The following is a 24218-nucleotide window of genomic DNA, read 5'->3' on the forward strand; positions in this document are numbered from 1 at the left end:
AAGGAGCCGCAGGATTACAATGGGTCTTGTTTGTGTCTTTAAGTATTTTGTGCCTTATATTCATCCTGGGCTGCATACCAGGCTGTTTCCCAAGATCATGCTGTGAATACTGAATAGCTGCCACATAATGTGGAATGAACACATTATGTGCACCACAACAGCATTTTTTCCTCCAGAGATCTATTATCTTATCTCTCCACATAGTAGAGCCTAAACATTGGAGGCTTACTCTGCGATTTGCCAACGAACGTGAGCTGTTTTCTGATGCATGTTCCATGTTGTTTATTGCTGCCGTTAGCTGATGCTGCACTTTTATGTCAACATTTTATAGAGAGGGGCGATAACTTTAAAAACAACACTGGAATGCAGTTGTCTATGCCTACCGTTATCAGGATCTACTGCATGATTCTACTTTCCTTTGTGGTGAACAGAAGGGTTTCTGTTCATAAATGGATTCCTTTCCATGCAAAGATCTTGGTTTTCTCTAGATTGGCTATCGGCACCTCTACTGTGTGATTGAGCAATACCCCTTTCATTCCCCTGTGAGAAAACTCTCCAAGATGCTTTTGACACACACACGCACACACGCACACACGCACACACGCACGACTGCAGGGAGAGAGGAAAAGGAGTGGGAGGATGTGATGCTAAGATTCTTTCCCTAGCTTTTCCCTCATTTTGCTTACATGAGGTCACTTAACCATCAGGCTTAACAATCGATGTGTGCATAAGCTCCAGTAACAATATCATCCCACAGTCCACAACAGGAAAAATAGATGCGAGACAGAATTTTCTGATAAGAATGAAATTCCAAATCAAATTTATTTTGACAACAAAATATTTTGCCCGAAGTAATCGAGAAAAAATGAAAACAGGGCATCAATTATCACAGAAGCACACGAGAAATGATATATACAAAAGTAACAAAAGTTGTGACATGAGCAGAATTGAAGAGAAGACGTAAAATTTTGACAATTTAAACCATTTAGAGATAAAACGTAACCTGCTATTATCTCCTACGTACATACTCAATGGGCAATCAGTTCATTGATCTCTGGTTTACTATTTCACCTCCAGCTTCAGTGTCTCTATGCTTGCTGAGCTGCAGCCTTGGCAGCTAAGCGCTCCTGTTTCTCCTGCTCGGCCCTCTCTCTCATCTCCTTCTCCCTCTGGATCAGCTGCCTGTTCTCGGCCTCCCACTCCCGCACCCTGCTCTGGTACTGCTGCAGGTCGGGTTCCTCCGCAGCAGCAGCCAGGCTCTGCTGGGCCAGAGCCGATACTAACGCCTGGAAGGAAGCAGCGTCCACTTTCCCGTGAGACTCCAGCTGGCCGCTCAGCTCCTGCAGAGGGAGAGGAAAAAAACAAGTTCAAAGTGCCTAACAGTGACATCATTATTTGGGTGCAAACATCATTAAAATCCATTCAAACCATTGAACCCCATTCAAGCCACCATCATTCAAAGTGATGTCCAGTTACTCTATGAGTCACAATCCCAAACAAAATAGGGATCGGATGTGCAGATCAGAGGATTCCCATTTCATTTGGCGGGAGTTGGTTGGTGTTGTTATGAAAAAGCACAACTGTTGGACCATCTCTATTGCGTCCAAGAGTTTAGCTGTTGAACTGCCATGACTCTGACTGTTACACAACATATTACAATTACATAAAAATAAAATTCAAGTGCTTACAAGATAGTTTCTATACCTCTACAAGCATTCAAGACTTCCCACTGGCCATAGCTCAGCTGGCACAGAGACAAAACTTTACAGCATCACTTGAGTTTACGTTTAAAAAGTAAGATATATTCAATATCTAAATTTGTGCATTTATGAGTGTTTCTCCCCAGAATGTTATGCTTGTCAGGTGGAAAAACCTATAAAATAGCATTTAGACCATCATGTGATGCTTAAAGTCTCACTGAAACTCATACTAATAATGAAATTGTCACAGTAGGTTATGGCAGGGGAAACTCTGGGATAGACAGATAGGTACTTCCTTTAAATTAAGGATTCATTTACAAAAAAAAAGAAAAGTACATTTCATTGCAGGTTTTAGAGACTGTTTTTATGTAGCTGTGGTCAGGGAGGAACCTCCATCAGATCAGAAGTGGGTGACTGGCCGATATCCGATATTTACTGAAAGTCCAGTATTGGGCTGATATATCAGCAAATCAATATATCGGTCTAATGATAACACCATGCTGGTAGTGGGGTGAGAGGAAACACTGCTCACCATTATGTTTATTGGAATAGGCTGACAAGGAAAACGGGTCTAAATTTAGTGTCTGCCAAAAACAAAGGCACCTCTGCTGTAAACACCAGGCACCCACCTTGAACCTGCTGGCATAGTGAGGCAGCTTAGCCTGCTCCACCTGGTCTTCTTCATCTACCGTGTCTCCGTCTTTCCTGTCCTCCTCTCCTGCCAACTCCTCTCCTCCAGAGGAGTCAGAGTCGGAGGCAGAGGAGAGATCCTGCAGCAAACCATTCAGGTAGTCCAGCTACAAGAGAAAAACACAGAAAAAAAGAAAAGACTAGGCAAAAAAGTCTCAAGTATGTAGAAACCTGGGTGTCGGATCACTTCTAAATCATTCAGTTTGCAATATCACCTGAAAGTACAGTTCAACTAATTCTGAAAGAGCTTTCATTTATAGACTGGATATGCAATAATTTTATAGCAAAATATTTTCCACTTTTGAAGAGAATCCATTCCCTGAATTGAATGCATGCGCGCGAATTATGGTATCGTATCGAGTGTACAGACAGAGAAAGGCAAACGAATGATAAAACAGAAACAGGACACCTTACTGGACAACTGTGACCCGGGGCAGCAGTCACCAGCACTTTCACTCGAGCTTTAATATTTCCTCTCTGTCCTACAGTGTTATCTGCTCTGTCTACATTATTGCTGTGCTGCTGCCTGACAGACAGTTTAGTTTCCATTGCAGTGATTCTCACAGACATCCACAGCGCTCCAGGCTCCTCGAAAATCTCATTAGATGGTGGACAAAGCTGAACTATTGAACTGGACAGCACAGACCGGATTAGAGGCGTTACACCCGGCAGTGCGTACGTGCATATATGTAAAAATAACACCGATATGACAGCATGTGTGGTCCATCTCAACGGATGAACACTCGGCCTGTGTCATGCACCCCACCTGGAAAGTAACAACAGTCCGCCTCTACTCTGTGTGTGTGTGTAATGTTGTGTATTGTTAATTTTATTACTTTGTCTGTTTCTGACTCCGAGCCATGCACAGCCCCTAGTCTATGCTAGAGTTTCATTAAATGCAGAATCCCAATTGAGAGAAATTTCAATCCAGATTAAGCTTGATCTATGACAGTGACAACAGCGGGGGAAAGGTGGGCAATACCTTATCAAATCAAACTCCCTAAAGAAGACTTGGAAGCTGTTGTTTATAAGATGACCCTAAATAAATGCATGTATGATTTTGGCAACATCCATGTCTCTGCAAGCAAGATCCTTATGCCTGGAACCAACCACACACACGCACACACACACACATAAAGAGGAAATATTGCCCTTGGCTGTGAAAAGTCCTTTGAATTTTTGTGTCCTTACTGCATCTTTGGACAGCTTGACGTCTCCAGGAGCAGCAGCCACTCTCTCCATGACGGCCAGGGCTCGGCCCAGGTATCCATGGGACCAGATAAGAGGCATCCCTCTGAACACGGCATGTATGCCCTTCAACATCTCCACCTTGCCTGGACAGGGAAGGAGGGAAAGAAGAAGGGAGCGGGGGGGGGGGCAGCACAATGGCTGACTTTAGCTGAATCAACCACAGTGCAAAATACAAGGCTGTAGAGAGAGGAAGGTCAGATACACACCTAAGAGAGCATTGCCAAGAAGCTGAGCAGTGAGGCCAACAGTGTTGTCTTGCTTAAGTCCAGCGATCAGCAGTGACGCTCCCAGCATCTTCTCCTCTGCCACCTGAACACAGTGAGGCACAGTTACAACTATTTTCTTTGGAAACTGTGCATCATTTAGATCCTTCTTACTGCTGTGCAGGCACACAATATATGAAACGCGTCATTCCAAAATGAGATGGCCATCATTTGGAAACAAAACAAAAATGAAACTGACACATACATTTACAAAATGGTTCTTAGCATGAAAGCAAAGGACATGATGGATTACCTATTTGTAACCCTGTGCAGCTGAAGTATTATTTTGGATTCATAGCATCATAAAATAACAAGATGTTGTCCCAATAGGACCCTTGAATGCTGTGTCACTTACAGTGAGTTGTGGTTTGGTGGCGAGGTAATTGCCCAGAGTGTACAAAGACAGGATCTGTGTGGAGTGCAGGTCAAAGGCCTCCTGCAGCATAACTTCTTCAACTACAGAGTACGCACCTGAGAATGATTAAAACAAAACAAAAACAAAACAAATAAAGACCATACCAATTACTTAAACTATTTTGTATTATTCTATCTATATATTACCATTCCTTCTTTTTATTCCTTTTTGTAAAGCACTTGTAAACTCTTCTTTTAGATAAGTGTTATATAAATTAAGTTTATAAATAATAATAATACTGTACTGCGGTTAGTACAATTTCAATGACCTCTTCATTTTACTATTATAAGGCATTTCTACTTTATTAGAAGTATTACAATTGAGAAAGACAGGAAAGATGAGAGAGTAAAAGATGATATGTGACAGATCACAAGCCAGATCTGAACCAAAAAGGTTACAAGCAAGCATGTGCTTTAGCCCACTGAGCTACCAGGCCATCCTTTAATTAAATAATATCAGATCTGAGACATGATACTAGAATTACCTTTGCAAAATGTAATCAAAATTTCATACTGGTCACAACCGGATACATTCTATTAGCAACTTTGTGCCGTCACTTGTTGAATAATAATGTATTAGTTTACTGTCCAGTATTATTACGGCAAAAGAAATCATGTTTCCTATTAACTCTGCCTTTCATAAACAAGGAATGAAATTAAATTACATCAGATTTTAATGATTTGACAGTGTAACGGACAGCCACGCCCAGCGATGCTTGGAGTCAACAGAGTGTGTTTAGAAATGTGTGGGGGCTTTATTGAATTTCAATGAGTATGCTGCTTATTTTTTTCTAAATCTTTGAATGGAAACATGTTTGAAAATGCCTCACCTTTGAAGTCTTCATCCTTAATGTAAGAGTCTATGAGCAGGTTGAAGGTGAAGTCATCGGGGAACATTCCATACTGAACCTGCACACACACACACACACACACACACAGACACCCACACAAAACATGAGCTCACACAATCATCTTTAGGATCCCCCTCATTGGATACTGGACAGTTAAGACTTGGGACAAGCTAGAAGCCTTTTAATACTTTGTCCATCAGCTGTATACATGCCCACGCCAGATTCTGTAAGAACTGGGTATCATACACTTAATATAACTGAGATTATCCTGCTGACTCCTAATGTGTCACCGATATCAAGACCTATAATCTCGAAGGAATTTGCTCGATCCAACGAGACACCAATCAAACCAACAGTAGAGGCGGACAGGCAGACTGAGCTCGTTCCACTTCATTGGTGTTCTCCGCTTTTGGAATAATGATCTGTGATCCCCACGCACCACATGACTTGTCCAGGAACCATGTGGATATCAGGTAAATTTGTTGTGTAGACATCAAGCTGTGTAAATATCAAGCATTTTTGATATTATCAAGGTGGCTCAGATCAGTATGCAAATCGGTCTGGGTGGTTAAGATTGAATCTGTAAATTTCTCACAGTACCAGATAATCGTCGGCAACCATCAGTCGTGACCAATCCTTAAATCAGGATTTCCTCTCTGATTGTCAAAAGGAGCAAATCTGGTGTAAAACGGCCCGATGATCCTGTAGTGTGTCCCCAGCCTAAGTCCAGTATATTGTCCATTAATAATCAATGGAGAGCAATGTGTAGTGTACCTTGTTTTTGAGTGTGTGCAGTGCTTTATCCCTGGCCCCGTATTTGAGACACTGTCTGATCCAACTGTGAACGGTCCAGTCTCGGAGGTACCAGCAGTTTGGGCTATGACGAAACCTAGAGGATAAAAACACGAGAAATTTTCAGCAATTGCCGACACAGTTCTGCTTTATTAAAGTGCAATGTAGAATGGCAGGAAAGACGCGAGGGAGAGAAGAGATGACAACGAAGTGTGCACCACATTTGAACATCAAGACTCCATGGTATCCGTTTTGGCATGCTGAGCTATCAGTACAGCTGCAAAACTCATTATCCAGCAAAACTCAGGACTAATGCCTCAAAGACAATAATCTAAACACATTAGAAAACAGTTGAAAATATTAGTAACAATAATTACTATTTACAAACCATCCAAAATGGAGAGCCATTTATTTAACTGTCCACTGATTATGAGAATGAATGTACCCTGAACAAGGGTGCGATTGGGAAAATATACTAAATCTTGTAATCTGAAGAATGGGTGCAGATTCCAAAAGCATGAGTAAACAGGAAAGGTCTGGAGTTGCACAGAACAAAGAAAAGCATGTGACTGAAAATAAACCAAAAGAGACAAACCAAACAGACTATCCCCTCCAAGAAAAACAGAGTTAACACCACACAAGACTTAGTAAGCGGCTGCAACTGGCGCATTAATCTGAATTAATGAGAGGGAGACTAATCGAAAATGAAGTTTCCCCTTACTTGTAAAGGTAATACTCTGCTTGATCAACTTCCTCTCTTGATGATATATTGTCGACAAACTGAAAAACAAACAGAAGATGAAAACGATTATTGCAAACTTTGTCTGCAGTGTCTCCAGATTTCAACTTAGTCATTGATTTATCAATGGCAGGACCAGAGACAACAGAAATATAGTGTATTTAAATGTAGACCCATGATACATCTTACCCGTGATATAGTCAGAGAGCTAACTGGGAGCTTCCTGTCGTATGTCCTGTCCATGAAGTTGGCCAACAAAGCTGTAAGTTAAAAGAATAACAGCAACAGGACTATTACTCTCTTTGTAACATAGAAATTAAATTGTCCCTAAATGTTTTTTATAGCATGCCATGGACAGTGTGACACATTTGCCTAAGTCAAAACAAAACAACAAAACCAGGGTTTACTCAATGATGCCATCAAAATTATGGTACACCTTTCACATCTTGTTTCCAAGAGATGATTCATCAGCTGAGATGCATTTAAAACCCTTTAAAATGAAGTAATACTGCTTTCAATTTCATGTTATGTTGTTCCTAGTCAGCCTCATTTATTTCCTCAATGTTGAAAAGCTGCTGGTGAGCGGTGCACACTGAGGCAGCACAGTGTTACACTGCCACCATGTGTTGATCAACTGCACACATGTTATCTAGCTGGAGCTGCACTGCTGCAGAACATGCAGCTTAGTATTTGTGCAACAAAAGGGCATCGACATTATTTACTGCAGTTGATATACCTGGATATAGACTATCTATGTCCTGCATGACACCTCATCTCATTATGTGTAACCAGGGATGAAAGGTGGTTACTATAGAGTGCAGTGGTAAATTCTTCCCAGGATAGACTAGTGCAAAATTGTCCTCAATGGCCAAGATTTGAAGTGGACTTATGTAGATAATATGGAGAGATGGCAGCCAAACGGGCTCACCTGTTTAGCACTCAAAATCCTGACTCCCATCCACATGGGAGACTCATTTCAGTTATTACTGTAGTAGTTACATGTGATATTGCAGGTTGTATTAATATTCCCAATATGAATACGTTTAACCACCTCAGTCTTACCCAAGTTTTGAGGATCCTTCTCTCTTGCCTCCCATAGTTTGGTGTCTGTGTAAGCTGCTGAGAGCAACCATCTTCTGGCTGGAAAGACAGACACTGTAAATCAGGTGATGTGAACAGTACCTGCACGTTAACTAGCACGGTTTACTAGCTAGAAAAATATCTCTTTAATCCTTAACTACAGATAATCATGGCCTTGGACCATCAGATTTGTAGACCATCAGATTTGTAACAACAAGAACAGGGGACATTCACTCTTTGCTAGATATTCAGTAAAGGACGATGAAGGCCAAGCTAATCGAAACCCTGGCGATGAAACAAAAATGTGATCAAATCAAACGATACATTTTCCGTGGATAGTTATAAGATTTACCTGAAAAAGCCGGAGATATACATTTAACTTTGACAGCTGCAGTCAAACAGCGTTGCAACACGGAGGCTGCCATCTTGGGACGATACCATTTCTTGGACAGAGTAGGGGGGGGGGGGGAGTGGCGGATATTTCTGATGTGTTGGATTTGGATGACATATCAGAATCATTCTGTGCCAAAACTAAGACATTTCAAGCTCGTAAAAAAACAACAGAAGTCATCGAAATTATTTTTAGTTGTGCACGGAGATTGTACTTATACACAGAAATGATTTGCAACCTGAGTGAGTACAAAACTGAAAAGAAGTGAGAGACATGTCCACTAGAGGCCGTGCTTTACAGTGATTTTAGGACAGCTTAGAGTCGTTTTTACACAACTACTACTACTAAGAGGAAACAAAACAAATGATCAATTAATATTTTATTTTTAATCGATAGTGACATTGATAAATAATACTAATACTAATAATAATTGTTATTCTTCCGCCTAAAGTGGCTGCTAAGGTACACAGCGCCGTTATTCGGTCAGCGCATTAATATTTAAAATAATTATTAACGGTAATGCGGTCACAAGTGTGCCGTTTACAACGGCCTCGAACAGGACAGCCAATCAGAAATGAGGACCGAGCCTGTAGGTTTTACAATTTATGTTATGACAACTGGGAGCCGTTTATGTGAGGAGACAGTCACACTGGACGAGAAGTGCAGGAGCTTCACTTTGCACTGTGACACTGCATACAGTCAATCCATCAAGCAATCAATAAATTAACCAATCAATCACTCCAACTTTATTTATATAGCACCTGTCGTGCAAGATTGCAATACAAAGTGCTTAACAAGATAAGATCAATAAAGAGATTCATTACAGTACACATAAAAAGGAAATAAACAGTAATGCATAAAATTGGGAACAAGGTGAAACTGAAACTGAGACCAATACAGCACAGTTAAAGGTGGTAGATCAAAACAAAACGGTTTACTTAAAAACTAGGTAAAACAAAATCAAGGTCAGATTGTAACACATAGCTACTTATGTAAAAGCTAACCTAAAAATGTATGTCTTAAGATTCTGTTTAAAAGTGTTGACAGATTGTGATGCTCTCCAGTCCTCAGGCAGCTGTTCCAGAGGCGAGGACCACAGACACTAAAAGCCTCCCAGGTGTTCAAGTCCGAGCCCAAGGAACTTCTAAAGGGCCAGTGCCAGTGCCAGAGGACCAAAGGGGTTGAGAAGGAACATACCTTATTATACCTTAAAAGCACATCTGACATCTATTCAGGCGTTAATCCATTTAGTTAAAGCTAACAGGGAATCAATGAAGGGAGGTGTAATGTGTGCTGTCTTTCTGGTCTTGGTCAGCACACATGCATTTTGACTGAGCTGCAGCAGGCAAAGAGGTAATGAAAAGACCTTTTTTAAGGTTTTACTCAGCATCCTTGATGTCCGCTTCCTGAATCGCTTCAGGACATTAGATTTATATAATTCTGTTCAAAACTCCATAGAAGCCTCTCTCCTGATCACACATCCTCACATCAAACGGAGACCCTAAATATGGAGCTGGTCTGGATTAATTTTGCAAGTTTCTTCTATTTGTTTGTGCATAGCTCTCTAGGGCTGTTGTCCTTCTGTCACCAAGCCAATGTTTTTGTTTTCCAACTATACTACGGGACAGCCCTCGACTACAATTAAGTGAGCTCCTTGGCCCGGTGTCAAAGGAGGTGACAGGTTGAATCTGGGGTGGGACAGCTTTGTTAAACAAAAGCTGGAAGAATTTTAGCACCCTCTGGTTAGCTCAGTGACGACCAAAACAGGACGTCCTTACCTGAGCTGCACCAAAGAGAACACACAGGACGTGAACAAGCCTGCACACAGAAAATAACTGGGGCTACGCTTTAACTGGCCTTTTCAGGAATCAACTGTGGTTGGAATCCAACAGGACCCATGCATTTATTCTATTCTATTCTATTCTATTGTATTCTATTCTATTCTATTCTGCTTGTACACACTAGTCTTTTATTGGTGCATCACTGTAGCCTTGTTGCTGGTATTGTAAATATAAAATAGGAGTATTGCAATGGGCAATCAGGACTACAGCAACTGGGTGTGCAATCAATTATTCATAAATCATAAAGCCAATCAGAAACGTGCTCCCAGACTATATTCCCCACATCTAAAAAAAAGTTGTTTGTTTGTGGATGTGGTCAAATGCTGCCCAGAATCTAGAAGCAGTTGTTTTTCAGTACCTTGTTCATGGGCATCCCCAGGCTGCTTCCTTTTTATTGTAAAGCCATGGGCTTATTATATAGCTGATCATATGGGAGGTTTGTCTCTGAACAGATAAGAGCACACTCCTCCCTGTTTTCCCTCAGAATGTTTTCTAGGTGAGGGAGAAAGGCCTTTGAAATAGCATGTGACACAACAACTCCATTATAAGAAATTAGATTTGTTTATACATAATAAGTCCTTTTGAATGAATTTAATATTGAGCTTGAGCTCTGAATAATGCTTCTGTGTGAAATATAACAAGTCACTTAGTCAATCTAAGGAGAGTTTGTCAGATTTTTGAAAGATTCTGACTCACTTTTCTGCAGTGTTAACCCCTGTCTCAAAGAGAGGGTGCACTAATATGTCCACTTACATAATAGCCAGGGAGATTTTGGAAGGAATGACGGTGAATGGCATTATATAATATAAATTATGACATGCATCGCTCTTATTTTAGGAAATTCTTCAATTAGTTAAATCAGTGCTACAACTCTTGACCATCCTTGATCCTTGATAAGTTTGAACAATCATACTGTTGTAAACTACTATCTAAACTACTACCTTTTTTCCAGGTACAATGTTTTATTTTTAGAATCTGTGTGACTCTGGAAGCCATGGCGGGGGCGAACTGCAGCCGTATTCTCCAAAGGGAGAAAGGCAGATATGTGAGTAAGTGATGCTCGAAGAGAAAATCATCTTACACTGTGATAAGAAATGACAAGCTACGAGACAAGGCGACAAGCTACGAGAGACTGGAACCATATAATTTACAATGAACAAGCAGGAGGAAGAACACAACATATTGTTTTTACCAACCATTTCAGGAATGGTTGGTTTTCAGCCATAAAATAAACCCATACTGTACTGAAACTTCTTTATATTGCAAATCATAAAGTTGAGGTGATTTAAATTATCTTTGTGGGATATTGTCCACCATCGATTTATAATCTTAAATTTTATAGAGGCCATTTGCTTGCAGAAATTCAACATACTGTAATAGCATTTTACAATTAGGCGGTGTCAGTCATGGTGACAAATGGCACATCGCTTTACTGTAAAAGAGAACATCAACCATAGGATTCATTTTCCCATCAGAACAATATTTACCTGTGTGTGTGTGCATGTGTGTGTGTGTGTGTGTGCGTGTGTGCATGTGTGTGTGTGTGTGTGTGCGTGCGTGCGTGTGTGAAAGAGAAAGAGAGAGTACCCAAAACATAGATGTGTGAGTTTCAGTTCAAGAGATGAACACGAGAGATAGAATTACATTCTGAAATGGCATCTATCAGAATCTAGAAAGCCTCAGACCTCAGATCAGTTTTATGTTTAAATTTTTGAGAGATGATGTCGTATGGTGTTGCTAAGATGTGCTGATACTAAATCTGTGACAACTGTGCATTTCTACATTCTCTGCTTCCTTTCCTTTACAGTAATGGACCAGTGGTTGGGATTGAAACATGTAGGTGAGGAGAGGAAAGGAGAGGAGGATATGAGAACTTCCTCAAACTGTTTGCAGTTTCGCCCGTAGGATACGGTGGTGGTCTCTCCTGTTTCAAAAAGAGAAGCTGCTGTTCTGCATTTCACCTGACAAGAAATGGTTCAACATTTACCTGAACTGGCACAGTAAAGTATTGCACATGTAGGTAGGCTGAATAGACTGAATGTAACATCACAATTTGAGAGGTTTGTGACACAGTAAACCATACTTCAAATTATCCATTGTACCACAGTGCTAAAAAGATAGGATTGTAAGAGATATGATACAGTATATGAGATATATGATATACTGTATGATAACACATCATCTGTCATTTCATAACAAAAAGTTTTTTCAGACACTATCTCACATTCCTCCAGTTTTTCTTCTTTCAACAAAGCTTCTGCAATGAACAGAAACAATGCTTTCTTGTGAGTCATACAGACATATGGAAGCCTTTGTCTGGGACACCCACTGTGTCCTTCACTGCTGTTTGATCACAACCTAAAAGAGAGAAGGGGAGAGGTGTTTTCTCTTCCTCTTCCTCCCCTTTGTAAGAGAAGCACGAGGAGAACGACAAGCTTTCTGAAACACGGCAGTCATCTCTCGCTCGGTGAGGATTTCAGACAGTGAGAAATGTGGTAGGTGAGTAATATTCATGCTGAAAACTCCATAAAGCCACAGGGAAGTTTACAAGGCATCTCGAAACACAAGCTGCAGCATTCTTTGCACATGTTCACATGTTCAGTCTTTCCACCTTCCCTTTATTTAACAGAATAATATTTAGGTGACCAACATTACACCGCCACACAATACACACACTTGGCTCTACACTTGGCTTATAGAATGAAAATAATAATAAAAACATAAAGACAAAACGTAATTCTTTCAAAATCACAGTTTATTTCACAAATAGGCCAACAGATTTGATTATTTCTTGCAATGTCAGTATCTCAAGCCTTTTAATTTCCATCAAAACAACATTGTTACTCGCAATAAATGAGATGTTTATGTGGGTAAAAAGTCCCACAACCAAAAAGCAAAACAATTGACACAATAGTATGAATAATTACAAATGTTTGATATCATATTAGACAAAGAAAGAAACACATTTGGAATCACACTAAAAGAAATGCCATATGAGTTAACATTGCAAAATTATTTGTAAAAAAGTGAAAAATATTAAATATTTGTATTGCAATTGAATTGAAATGCTTGCATTATATTTACAACATAGTTTTATCCTAATCACAGTTTTTCCCAATAAACTCCACACCTTACATCAATTTTCTGTCAGTGCCTAATATTTAATATCAGTGTCTAATCAGTGTCTGATATGTACATTATGCTTCACAGCTTTTCATTTGAGTCGCTTCGCTGTTTCTCTCCTCTGTTATGGAATGTGCTACGTGCATCTCACTCTTGTTCTCCTCACATATCACATCCTCCAGAAACATTTTCCTTCAGATCACTATAATATAAAAGACCTACATGCTTTCCTCCCACGTCGAGGGAGTGTCTCCTGAACTTCCTCCCCGTTTCCCTGTCACAACATAATCAGCATTCCCCAATCCCTGCATCTTCTTCTTCTTCTGCTTCTTCTTCTACTTCTTGTTCATTCTGGGGCTCAATACCTTCCAGTTCACCTGGGTGTGTGCGATACACTCTTTCACCTGGCTCTAACCTGCTCTGTTTCCTGTCTGCTACAGGATGGTTCATTTTGACGGCTGATTCAGAATAGTCATCCCCCTCCTGTTTAATTTGCTCTGGCTCATCTAGCTCTTGCCGATCGGTCTGATCTCCCAGTTCTGAATCAGAGTCATAGTCATATAACTCTCTATCGCCTGTCTCATGGTGGTACATCTGGTCACCTAGCTCTGAGTCAGATTCATAGACCTGCTCAGGTGTTTCCCCTGACTGCAGCAGGCACATCTGGTCGGCTGTGGGATCTATGTAGTGTCCGCCTGTTGCTGCCTCGCTCTCATACACCTGTTCACCTGGGCGGCGCACCTGTTCACCTGTGTCATGCTGGTACACCTGCTTCTGTGGCTCAGGTGGGAAGCCCTGCCCTCCTTCTTCCAGCTCTCGAATGTACTGGTCCTCACCCGCTGCTTCATGTTGGTCCACCTCGGGGCTGAACTGGCTCCTCCTGTAAAAACTCTCCTCGTCCTCCTCCTGACACGAGCTTCCCGGCACGCTCTCGCCGTCAGACTGGGAGAAACGGAGGCTGGGCAGCCCCGATGGCTTCTGGGAAAGGTCAAAAGGCTCCTCTTGGCTGAAGTGGGTGATGAGACCCAGAGGGGTCGACAGGCAGAATCGTCCCCTTCGCCTAAACACTAGCATGAGAGAAATAAGCATTACATTAATAGGCAACAAAATGTCATCTATAAATAAATGCCAACTATTTGATGAGTGCAGATTAAGGGAGCCAATTTTGATTTGCATCCTTACATCTCTCATCCAGCCCTCTGTCCATGATGCCATGTTTGACCTTCATGTGTCTGGTGAGGTTTCCCTTCAGGGTGAACTTGCTGGGACAGTAAAGGCATTTGAAGGGTTTGCTGTCTGAGTGGAGATGCATATGGCCCATTAGGTTATGCATCCTGTTGAACTCCTTGCCACAAAGCTGAAAGACGGAGGAAACATTTTTTTTTTTATTATCTTACAGCTTAGCCAAAGTTCTTCAATATGAGACCTTTGATTTGTGGATTTATTATTATTGTAGTGATTTATCAATAGCCAAATGCGAAAAATCATCAACATTTTGTCATGCATTTTTCCAAATATTCATAAGATTTTTAGTACATTAGGTGTGTACAATGCATTCTGAATAATTATCAAATTCTTTGAAAATCTGCAACATTCCATTCTGTAGTAAACACTATTTAAAGACACAAAAACAATAGGCCGACATCATTCACTTATTAAAGTTCCCTCTCTGCCAAATAACTATTTTGTTAGATGACTAATTCTCTCAGTATGCAGAGCTGTGGAGCAACACGTAATCATGAATGAATGTGCAGCCGTTCACATTCAGACACACACACACACACCCACACCCTCTCTCCCTCTATCCTTGTTTTCCTCTCTTCCTCCCTGTCTCTTTTCCCCCCTCTCTCACTCACTGACACACACACACATGCACACACACACAAAGGAGGGAGAGAGAGAGGAAGCCACATGGAGACAGGGCCAGGAGGAGAACAGGGAAGGGCAACTCCTGCGCTGTCCTTCCTCTGCATTCTTTTTTATTAGGGTGGTCCTTTCCTTCAGGAGGAGAGAGGGACTGTAAACTGTCCAAGAGGACCGTGAGAAAACAGGAAGCTCCCTCCAGCAGCAGAGAAAGCGAGATGAAATCTATTTGCGGGCCCTGTTCTCCGGGGAGGCTGGGGGCCATTGTTAGAGAGGCAGTTTGTGCGGCGATATCCTTCCTATGGACAAGGAGGCTCCCGCTGCCAAAAGCCTCTCTGCTATCTGGTCATCGTCTCAGTGCTCTTACCAAACACCAAGGTCACACAGACACTCCAAAAAAAGTGGGGAAACCCTTTTATAGCAACTACCACTAAATCTTGCAACTTTGGCAACAATCTGAATGGTGCAACAAGAATCAATAGCCAAGTATTGGTTAATTTTGCATACAATAACAAATGCAGTATCTGCAGCTATAGCGTAAGCCATTTGGAGGACGCTTTTATCCAAACACCTTACAGTGGCATGAGTGAATACACATGTATCATCCGCAGACCCACTCCCAGAGGAGTTGAACCCCAAACACAGACACTGTTAGTGCCATGCTCAACTCACAGAACTACAGGATCAATAGATGATGACCCACCTTGCATTTATAGGGTTTGATGTCCGAGTGGACGATCATGTGGGCCTTGAGCGTCTGTTTTTGCACAAAGCTCTTGAAGCACATGTGGCACTGGTAGGCCCTGATGTTGGTGTGGATCAGGACGTGGCGCTTCATGTTGGCCAACAGGGTGAACTCACGACCACAGATACGACACTTGTGTTCCTTCACACCCTGAGAGAAGAAGAGAATGTGGGAGTAGTAGTGTGAGAAAATACATTCAAATTTAAGTTTTACTAGTCCCTGAAAGTTTCAGAGTGGGTGCTTTCAATTCACCTTCACTTGCCAAAATTTAAAGGAAATTGCTTTGAGACAGCTGCCAAAACAACATATTAGGCCGGTGTCCAAAATCTTTCAGCAATCCTCGCTATCTACAATGTGAATGAGGACTAATGGAAATGGTTTGGAGATGGCAGCCAAACTGACAACCCAGGTGATGCCAAAAATCCTTTCCCATTCTCGTGCTTGCAACCATTGTCAAAGAAAAAATGACAAAATGCTGCGTCTTTTCTATGGATATCTAATTAAACCTACTTTGTGAGTGAGCGTGTGCTGTTTCAGGTGGTGTGACTGGATGAACTCCATCCCACACTCACTGCAGATGTACGGTCTGATGTCTTTGTGTTTCATCATGTGGTTCTGAAGCTGGCTGGGGTACTGGAAAGTCTTCTGGCACTCCGCACACCTGCAGGAATAACAGGTATAACCTCCAGATTTGAATCTTACCTAGCGAGTTTCAGGAGCAGGACCACACCTCAACCGCGCCTCTTCCGGCATCCCTTAAATACCACCCTAACCCTCTCTTCCCCTTTCGCTCTCGTATTCTGCGCCCCTCCCCCCCGCCCTATTCTTTCTTCCTGTTCTCCCTCTCCTTCCTCCCCCTTGGGGGTCCGTCGTGGCCCGGGTGCCGCGGCGGATTCCCTACGAAGCCTCCCCACAACGCATTCAGCTACCAGAAACCAGGCTCATCAATCTTCCTTCAATAAATCATTTAAACGCATCTTGTTGATGGTGTGGTCCTTGCTAGTGAAAGAGCCAAATAGAGAACTCAAATGTTGACTGCATAACGTATGTACGGTATTATCGGGAAAATATTAGATGAGCTCACCTGTAGAGAGTAGGGCCGCGATGGGCAGTCAGGTGCCTTTTCAGCTGAGCCAGTGTGGGAAAGTCCAGACCGCACTCCACACACACATTCTCCTGGCCTTTCTCATGCTTCAGCTCATGGGCCCGAAGCTCACTGGGGTAAGCAAAGCCTCGACCACACACACTACAGCTGGAGAAGAGGGAAAAAACAGGAGAAGATAGTCTATAAATTGGGCAACAGTTTTCAATAACCCAGACAGTCTGTAGTTCCACAAAGCGCTTACCTGTATGGCTTCACATCACTGTGCTGCATCATGTGTCTCTTCAGATGGCTGGTCTGGGTGAAGGCCTTGTGGCACACCTGGCACTTGTGGGGGCGCATGCCCTGGTGGGTGAGCAGGTGTGTGTGCAGGTGGCTCAGCTGCTTGAACAGCTTCCCACACAGGTGGCATCCATGTGGCTTGATCCCGCTGTGCCCCAGGATGTGCGTGACCAGGTTGTACTTGGAGGTGTAGGACTTCTCGCACATACGGCACTTCCATCGCTTCTGGTCGCCTCCCACGTCGACGTAATAGCTGTCATCGACGTGGATGTTGAGACCCAGCTTCTCAGCGCTGGTCATCCCGCCTCGTGGAGCCCCATCAGGGCCGCGACGGCCGGGCCGGAGGGCCTCTCTGGGGTAGAAAGCACCAGGAGAGAGGTGCATGACAGGCCCGGGCATGAAAAATGGGTATGGGAGCAGGCTGGGGTGGAGAGGGGGAAAGTACGGATGGTGGAGGAAGAGAGGAGATGGAGGCCATACAGGGGAAGGACTGAGCGGCTCCTGTTTCACCTGCACAGGTAGGTTCATACCTGGCGGGTCACACCTGGACAGAGATCTGTGATGCAGCTGCAGTCTGTTTAGGTCGATCATACCCGGGATGGGCTTTGGAGATGGGGAGGGAATGGGGCGAGCAGGGAGGGAGAAGGGGAGGTGGGAGAGGTCCACCGTCTTCTTCCTGCTTCCCTCCTCTGCCTCCTCTGCTCCTCTGTCCGGAGATTCACTTCCTTGGGCATCCATTTTGAACGGAGTTCTTTTGCGTTTTTGGGATCCCTCCTTTTGGGTATAATGTTCGCCCTTGGGGCCAAGCATGGGGAAGAGAGCAGGAGGGCTGAATGCACTGTAGGTGTCTCTGGCGGGGGATATGTTGGGGTATCTGGGAGGGGAGAATTTTGAGGGTTTAATATAGAGTGGAGAGGGGCTTAGGTAGAAGCTGTGCTGAGACGCCGGCCTTAGCTCATCTCTGAGCAGAGGACTCCTTGCTGGTGAGAAATTCATTGTGTCTGTCTCCATCTTCTTCCTGGATTAGAGAGAGAAAAATAACTAGTATTTGTCTTTGAATGAGTTGAGATGTGCTTAATGTATCCTTCCAAATGATAAACAGTCTCAAAAATGGAAACGTGGAAAATTTATCAAAAGTACATGTGACTACTTTTTTCTTCTGCTTTTGATTTATGATGTGAAACAGTTTTTCTGAGGTTTTCCCATAGTTCTGCAGAGGGACTGTCACTGGACACACCTCTGGTGTTGACACCCACACCTCTCAGTGTTCAACCTGAAACCTTTCACTTCTCTCTTTTGCATAAATCTCCTTTCTCCTACCTCCTCTCCTGAAATCAGGAACTTAACTGTGACATGTTCACCTCTACCTCCCACACACTTTTCGCTTCTCCATCTCTTTCTCTCTGCTCTGTTCATCTTTTTGTATTGATGGCTGAGAGGCACTTCTCCTTTTGCCTTCCACTGATAGTGATGGTTTAATTTATTTCAGATATGTTCAGCAGCCTATAATCTGAATTCAAGGTTAAATATTGGTACACAATGGAGGAACATTAACACTGTGCTGTTAAGATGTCATAGAATTTCAAATAACAGTTACTATGTGTATACTATAGTGTAGATATATGGGAAAGACGGAGATGATGGGCATTGATCGAGAGAGGGAGGTGATACTCAGACAGGAACTGTCTCACTTCTGCATCACAGTCAAAAATAGAGCTAAACAAACTTGTAAATATCTATTCTATTCCTGTAAATAGTTTTTGTGCATTTTCCGTGACAAACTAATGCTGTACGTATCAGTCCTCAGTAGCATGACCTTGAGTTCTAGTATAACACGTTATACTGTTAAAAAGATGATGACAAAGAGGGAATATGATAAAGATATGAGGATAGTGATGATGATGATGATGATAAGATGAGAACGGTCAAACTACTAGGGATTACAGACAAATACAAAGTCACGAAGTCACATCAACTTAATTCACAACAACATTTTGTGTTGTATGTGCCAATAACACTTCGTACAGTTACAAGTTTCTAAGTTACAGTTGAACAGGAATAATATATATCTGCTCATTTCAATACTATACTTAACTGAAGCAGACACTAAAGGGATCCTAATATTTTGATATTAATTATCGATGTATTGAAAACATAAACCCTTTTTCATCTGTGAATGATTTTTAGAATACAAACATTTCACAACACCCAGTACATCTTAAGGTTTGCCTGCTCCTACTTCCAGAGGTTTTTAAGCAGTTTTTCAACACTTTCCTTTTTCTCTTGTGGATAACACACTGTTCTTTTATATCCCCCTTCACCTCTCCCACTGATCAGGAAGGTGCAAAGACCCCAGCCCATACTTTTCCTCCCCATGCATTCCAAGCAATCCATTAAAACACCCAACAGAAGCCCCTCCTTACCCGTATGCCAGTCAGTGCCATCTAAGTGTGTGTGTGCTGTGTGAGATTGCAGCAGTGTGTGTGTGTGGATCTTACCAGTGCAGTGTAGCAGAGTGTGTTTTCTATGATGCTGTGGCTCTGTGTTGGCCAAAGTGCTGCAGCTGCTGTTGTACCTGTTCTGCGTTCTCTTGCTTCTATTCGCCGTGCAACTCTCCTGACAATGAGCCGCCCGTCCGCGGATAGCATTTGAAGTGACTTAAGAAAGAGAACAGGAACAGTCACTTTGTTCTCATTTTTCAGATGAGTACCTTCGGAGAGAAGGAAGGAAGGGAGGGGAGAGGAAGTCAACAAGCCTAGTGCCTTCCTGCAGAAAAATAAGGAAACACTAGATAGACATCTCCATTTCTCTATGAAACAGGGATTTACACAGCTTTGGGAAGAACTACGGGTGGCAAGATTTGATGTTTAACAAGAAGAACAATGCATTTAGTGTGTTTAACAGTTGTAAAGCGTCATGCAATGACGGGAGATGGTCTCAGTCTGTGAAGACCATTCATCCTTTTGTCTTTTTCCAGCTTAGATAAATATCTGTTATTTACAACTGAAGCCAGACTGATTTCATATATGAAATGAATAAAAACTGTTTTGTTTTAAAATGAAAGGTGAAAACATGTTAAGCCAGTAAATACGTAAGCTCAAAGTATGGGATTCAAATATCTCAGTCATTTATGGTTCTACCAGAGAAAGGTCAGTCTGTCCATACGTTCATACTGTCTATCATACTTTTGCACTGATTTTAGTGATGAAATGAAAGTAACAATAGAGAGCAAACAACATGGCATTACCAAAAGCACAATAGATTGTCTAATATAATTTAGATTGTCTAAAGTATATTTCATGCATGAACTGACAAAACACAGACAATACTGGACTACAGTGCTATAGTGTAATATTATTTCAGGTGGATAGATTGTTAATTTCATGGCATTTCTTCCAAGCATGACAGATAAAATCACAGACCATATTAAATTAATGGATGAATGGGTGAAATGTGTAAACACAGCCACTAGGGGGCAAGAGTGGCCCATTGCCGAAAGGATGTTTGTTTGTCTTGGTGAAGCTCCAGTCCATCTCACACTACAGTGGACTGTGTGACAGCTTGTCACATTTCCTCTTACTTCCCTAATTAGTCTTCATATCTTCATAGGCTGGCTGTGGTTATGTTCTGTGATCTGTCTGTGGGTGTCAGATATAAATAAGCTCACAGTTTTTACTCTGCCTTTTCGGTACAGAAGTTAGCACAGGAAGACGTTGTCAATTATGTTTTGTCATCTTAATTGAGATGAGGTGGCAGTGAGTAAATCTAGAGGGAGCGGAAGTAATTGAGCTCATCTCATTGAAACGGTGAAACTGTCTTTAATCGGTTGTGGCCAATCATTAGCTGTGTTAATTAGCTTGTAAGACCAATTAACCTAAGACCTGGACAATGTGTGTGTCAATTCCTATGAGGAATTAAGCTTAAACTTCATTAAAAGGATGGAAAATTAGTAGAGGTGTGTGTGTGTGTGTGTGTGTGTGTGTGTGTGTGTGTGTGTGTGTGTGCACCTGTTAAAGCATGTAGTTGTGAGAGTTAGATTAGGTCCATGCTTGTTTTCATTATTCTGTTTGTCTACAAAACATCCACTCTGCTACAAGCTCAGGTACTGGCAGGCCATCATGGTTGTATTTACTACATGGTACTCTCTGTTTCATGGGTTCAAATGAGTCTTATAACCTTTGTTGCCTGTTTTCTTCACTTTGTCCCATCTTTCCTGAAGGAGATCAGTACGCACCCTAATAACGCAGTTAAGCTTAAAAAATGAATCTCCATTTTTTTGTTAAAATAAACGTGCTATACCTCCACCACGTCCACAACACTAGATTCCTAGACTATGGCTTTGAATGACTTTATCCCCCCATCCTCTTCTTGACCACCCTGACTTTCTCCCCTCTCTAACATGCACGGTCACGGACCACAAGCCATTCTCTAATGATTCTCAATAGCAAGATACGAACCAGGCCACTGAACTGCCCAGCCTTTTGACCTGGCCTGTCCAGAGGCCAGCTTCATCAGTGGAGGTGACAGTAACTGAGACCAGCTCATTAAGGATCTCTAAGTGGCTTTTGGGTTTCTATGTCACTCTCAAATGAAGGCTTGAGAGTATATAAGGGGTGTCAGTGGCACCAAGAATAGAGAACTGGACAAGCATCTGGGACCTTCTGAAGGAAGCACTTGAATTATACTGTACATCAAACGATTAGCAACAAGTGAGTACATTTTGCTTTGTGGATATCTGTCCGTCTTAGATTTTGAGTTTTCATCTTGGATGTGCAGGTACTTTATCAAAAGGTTTTGGTCTTCTCACCTCCTTTCCATCTTTCTCTCACTCTATATAGAAATGACCGGAGCTGCTGTGTCTCTGTGCCTACTTTTCCTCCTGTCTGTATGTTCAGCGTGCTACATCTCCAACTGCCCTATCGGAGGGAAGAGATCCATCATGGACGCCCCACTACGCAAGGTGAGCTGACTTTATCGCTCTCTAACTTAGATCTCCTTTATCAAGAAGTAAATTCACAAGTTGGTTGGCGAAAAGCAAACTAGCCTAGGATTGCTGAATTCAAAAAGGAGCTTCTCAAATCTGAGAATCACACATCTCAGAATCAATCAATTATTATTGACACTTAGTTTGCTACCCCAGACATTTTCATTTGACTCTAAATACTCTTTTGTGTGAAAGAGTCAAAGGACCAAACAGCAGAAACAGACAAAAGAATAGAAAAACATTAAACAAAAATAAAAACAGTACTGACTTTCAGAAATTCACCCAAGAAAGCTTGAAAGAGACTAACCATCTGTCAATGATGAAATGATGAATACGCTGTTTCTATGGAATATTGTGTTAAAATGTGGTGGCATTACAGTCAGGAATAACCACCTGTCTCCTCCTCCAGTGCATGTCCTGTGGCCCCGGGGACAGGGGCCGCTGCTTCGGCCCCAGTATCTGCTGCGGAGAGGGCCTGGGCTGCCTGCTGGGCTCCCCAGAAACAGCTCACTGTGTGGAGGAGAACTACCTGCTCACCCCCTGCCAGGCCGGAGGGAGACCCTGTGGATCTGAGGGAGGACACTGCGCTGCTGCAGGACTCTGCTGTGATGCAGGTGAGACAGTCTGCAAGGATCTATTCATAAAGTATCTTAGGACTGGAACGCTGATCTAGCATCAGCTTGGATGTAGCTAAATGGGACAAATGCTTGTGTTGCACCAGGATGCTGATTTGAATCTCAACTCAGCAAATGTTGAGATGTTCCACAGTGTTTTTTTTATGTGGTCTGGTCATTCAGTGGGTAAAGAATGGTGTTAATGCTGCCAGGTTTAGGGGTTTGATTCCCATTGGGGCCAACCATGCTTGTAAGGCGCAGATAGATAGAAGAAGATAGAACTGTCATATGTTAACGTGAGGTTTTCTACTTCAGTCCCTGTGAAGTCCTAGATCACTACTCTTCTGAAAAGGTTAATGAAAAAGTTACTTATACTATATATATTATGTGCTTCTTTGATATCTCTATGGGATCTGCAAGGATATGTGTTATGGTGCACATAGTGTAGAACAGTGATTCTCAACCTTTTTCATATCAAGGACCCCTAATTTAGTCCACATTAGGGCCACGGACCCCCATTTGATGAGATTTTGTCTCTCAGATCCAAATCTGAGACTACTTTTAATGTCAGATATGATTTTGTTCAGAATTCCATGTCTATCTGTATTGTAGGTAGAGAGATAACAGTGAAGCTATGATTAAAATTCATTCTTCTACATTCTCTAATTGTGTTAACTTCTTGTAAATGAAATAATGGTGAAGTTTAACACTTTTAACACAGTTTAACACACCCCTGGAACCCCCTCAAGGACCACTGATGGGCCCGGACCCCACACTGAGAACCAGTGTAGAATACAAGAAAAAAATACATGATCTAAGAAATAACTCCTACTGTTTGCTTTTCAAAATCCTAGAAAGCTGCACCACAGACCAATCCTGTCTCACCGAGGAGGAAGGCGAGGATCAAGCCAGCCAGTTCGAAGGCAGCGACTCTGGCGACATCATCCTCAGGCTCCTGCACCTGGCCGGCCACACTTTTCCTCATCGAATTCACCAATGAGCTGCCTCTGAGTCCAGGGTCTCATGGGAGACTCCCCAGGTGTAGGGATGGAATGGGACTCGTAGTTCTAGTTCAAATAGCTGTATTTCTTCGTTCATCCCACCTATCCCATCATCACTTGGCTCGTTTTTGCTCTATCACCTGGCAACCTCAATAAATGGGACCCTGAGTATGTTTGTTAATATATTTTTATGTATGGAAATAGGGATGAATACTGACAATGGTGTGTATCATCCAGATATCAGTGTGTTGGAATAAAGTTTGAGAGAGTATAAAATGCCTGTGTGTATAAAATGTGTCTTTTTCTCAGAGTTCCTGACTAGAACAACTGGTATTCATAGTATTCCCATGATGTCACATGCATTTCCTACCAATGTGGCGCTTTACAATACACACAGCTCATTGGCTGTGTTTGTCATCTGATTGTAATCACCTGTTCATTTATTACAATCACCTGTTATTTTCCTACCAAGATGGCCATGTGGTGATGTAA

General features: G+C 42.2%; 3 protein-coding genes across 3 annotated transcripts; 1 reads left to right on the plus strand and 2 right to left on the minus strand.

Annotated features, from left to right (window-relative positions):
• Positions 1–813: 813 nt before the first annotated feature.
• On the minus strand, positions 814–8215 carry mrps27 (mitochondrial ribosomal protein S27). The gene is made up of 11 exons (XM_071538509.1): positions 8133–8215; positions 7763–7840; positions 6890–6960; positions 6683–6741; positions 5944–6058; positions 5149–5227; positions 4260–4375; positions 3848–3950; positions 3582–3724; positions 2330–2497; positions 814–1340 (listed from the first exon to the last, which is right to left on the minus strand). Exons 1-11 carry the CDS (start codon positions 8203–8205, stop codon positions 1089–1091), a joined length of 1257 nt encoding a protein of 418 aa, XP_071394610.1. The 5' UTR covers positions 8206–8215; the 3' UTR covers positions 814–1088.
• Positions 8216–12791: 4576 nt separating this feature from the next.
• znf366 (zinc finger protein 366) lies at positions 12792–19760 on the minus strand. The gene is made up of 7 exons (XM_071538511.1): positions 19626–19760; positions 17090–18145; positions 16828–16995; positions 16254–16404; positions 15702–15893; positions 14318–14492; positions 12792–14202 (listed from the first exon to the last, which is right to left on the minus strand). The coding sequence occupies exons 2-7, from the start codon at positions 18136–18138 to the stop codon at positions 13424–13426; spliced, it is 2514 nt and encodes an 837-aa protein (XP_071394612.1). The 5' UTR covers positions 18139–18145; positions 19626–19760; the 3' UTR covers positions 12792–13423.
• Positions 19761–21967: 2207 nt separating this feature from the next.
• LOC139660360 (isotocin-neurophysin IT 1-like) lies at positions 21968–23725 on the plus strand. Its single transcript, XM_071538476.1, has 3 exons — positions 21968–22087; positions 22521–22725; positions 23580–23725. Exons 1-3 carry the CDS (start codon positions 21968–21970, stop codon positions 23723–23725), a joined length of 471 nt encoding a protein of 156 aa, XP_071394577.1.
• Positions 23726–24218: the final 493 nt, after the last annotated feature.

Source organism: Centroberyx affinis, unplaced genomic scaffold (genome assembly GCF_046629955.1).
Source record: "Centroberyx affinis isolate AG114_WGS23_722 - 3 ecotype Tasmania unplaced genomic scaffold, CSIRO-AGI_Caff_v1 ptg003282l_1, whole genome shotgun sequence".
Classification (NCBI taxonomy): Eukaryota; Metazoa; Chordata; class Actinopteri; order Beryciformes; family Berycidae; genus Centroberyx; species Centroberyx affinis.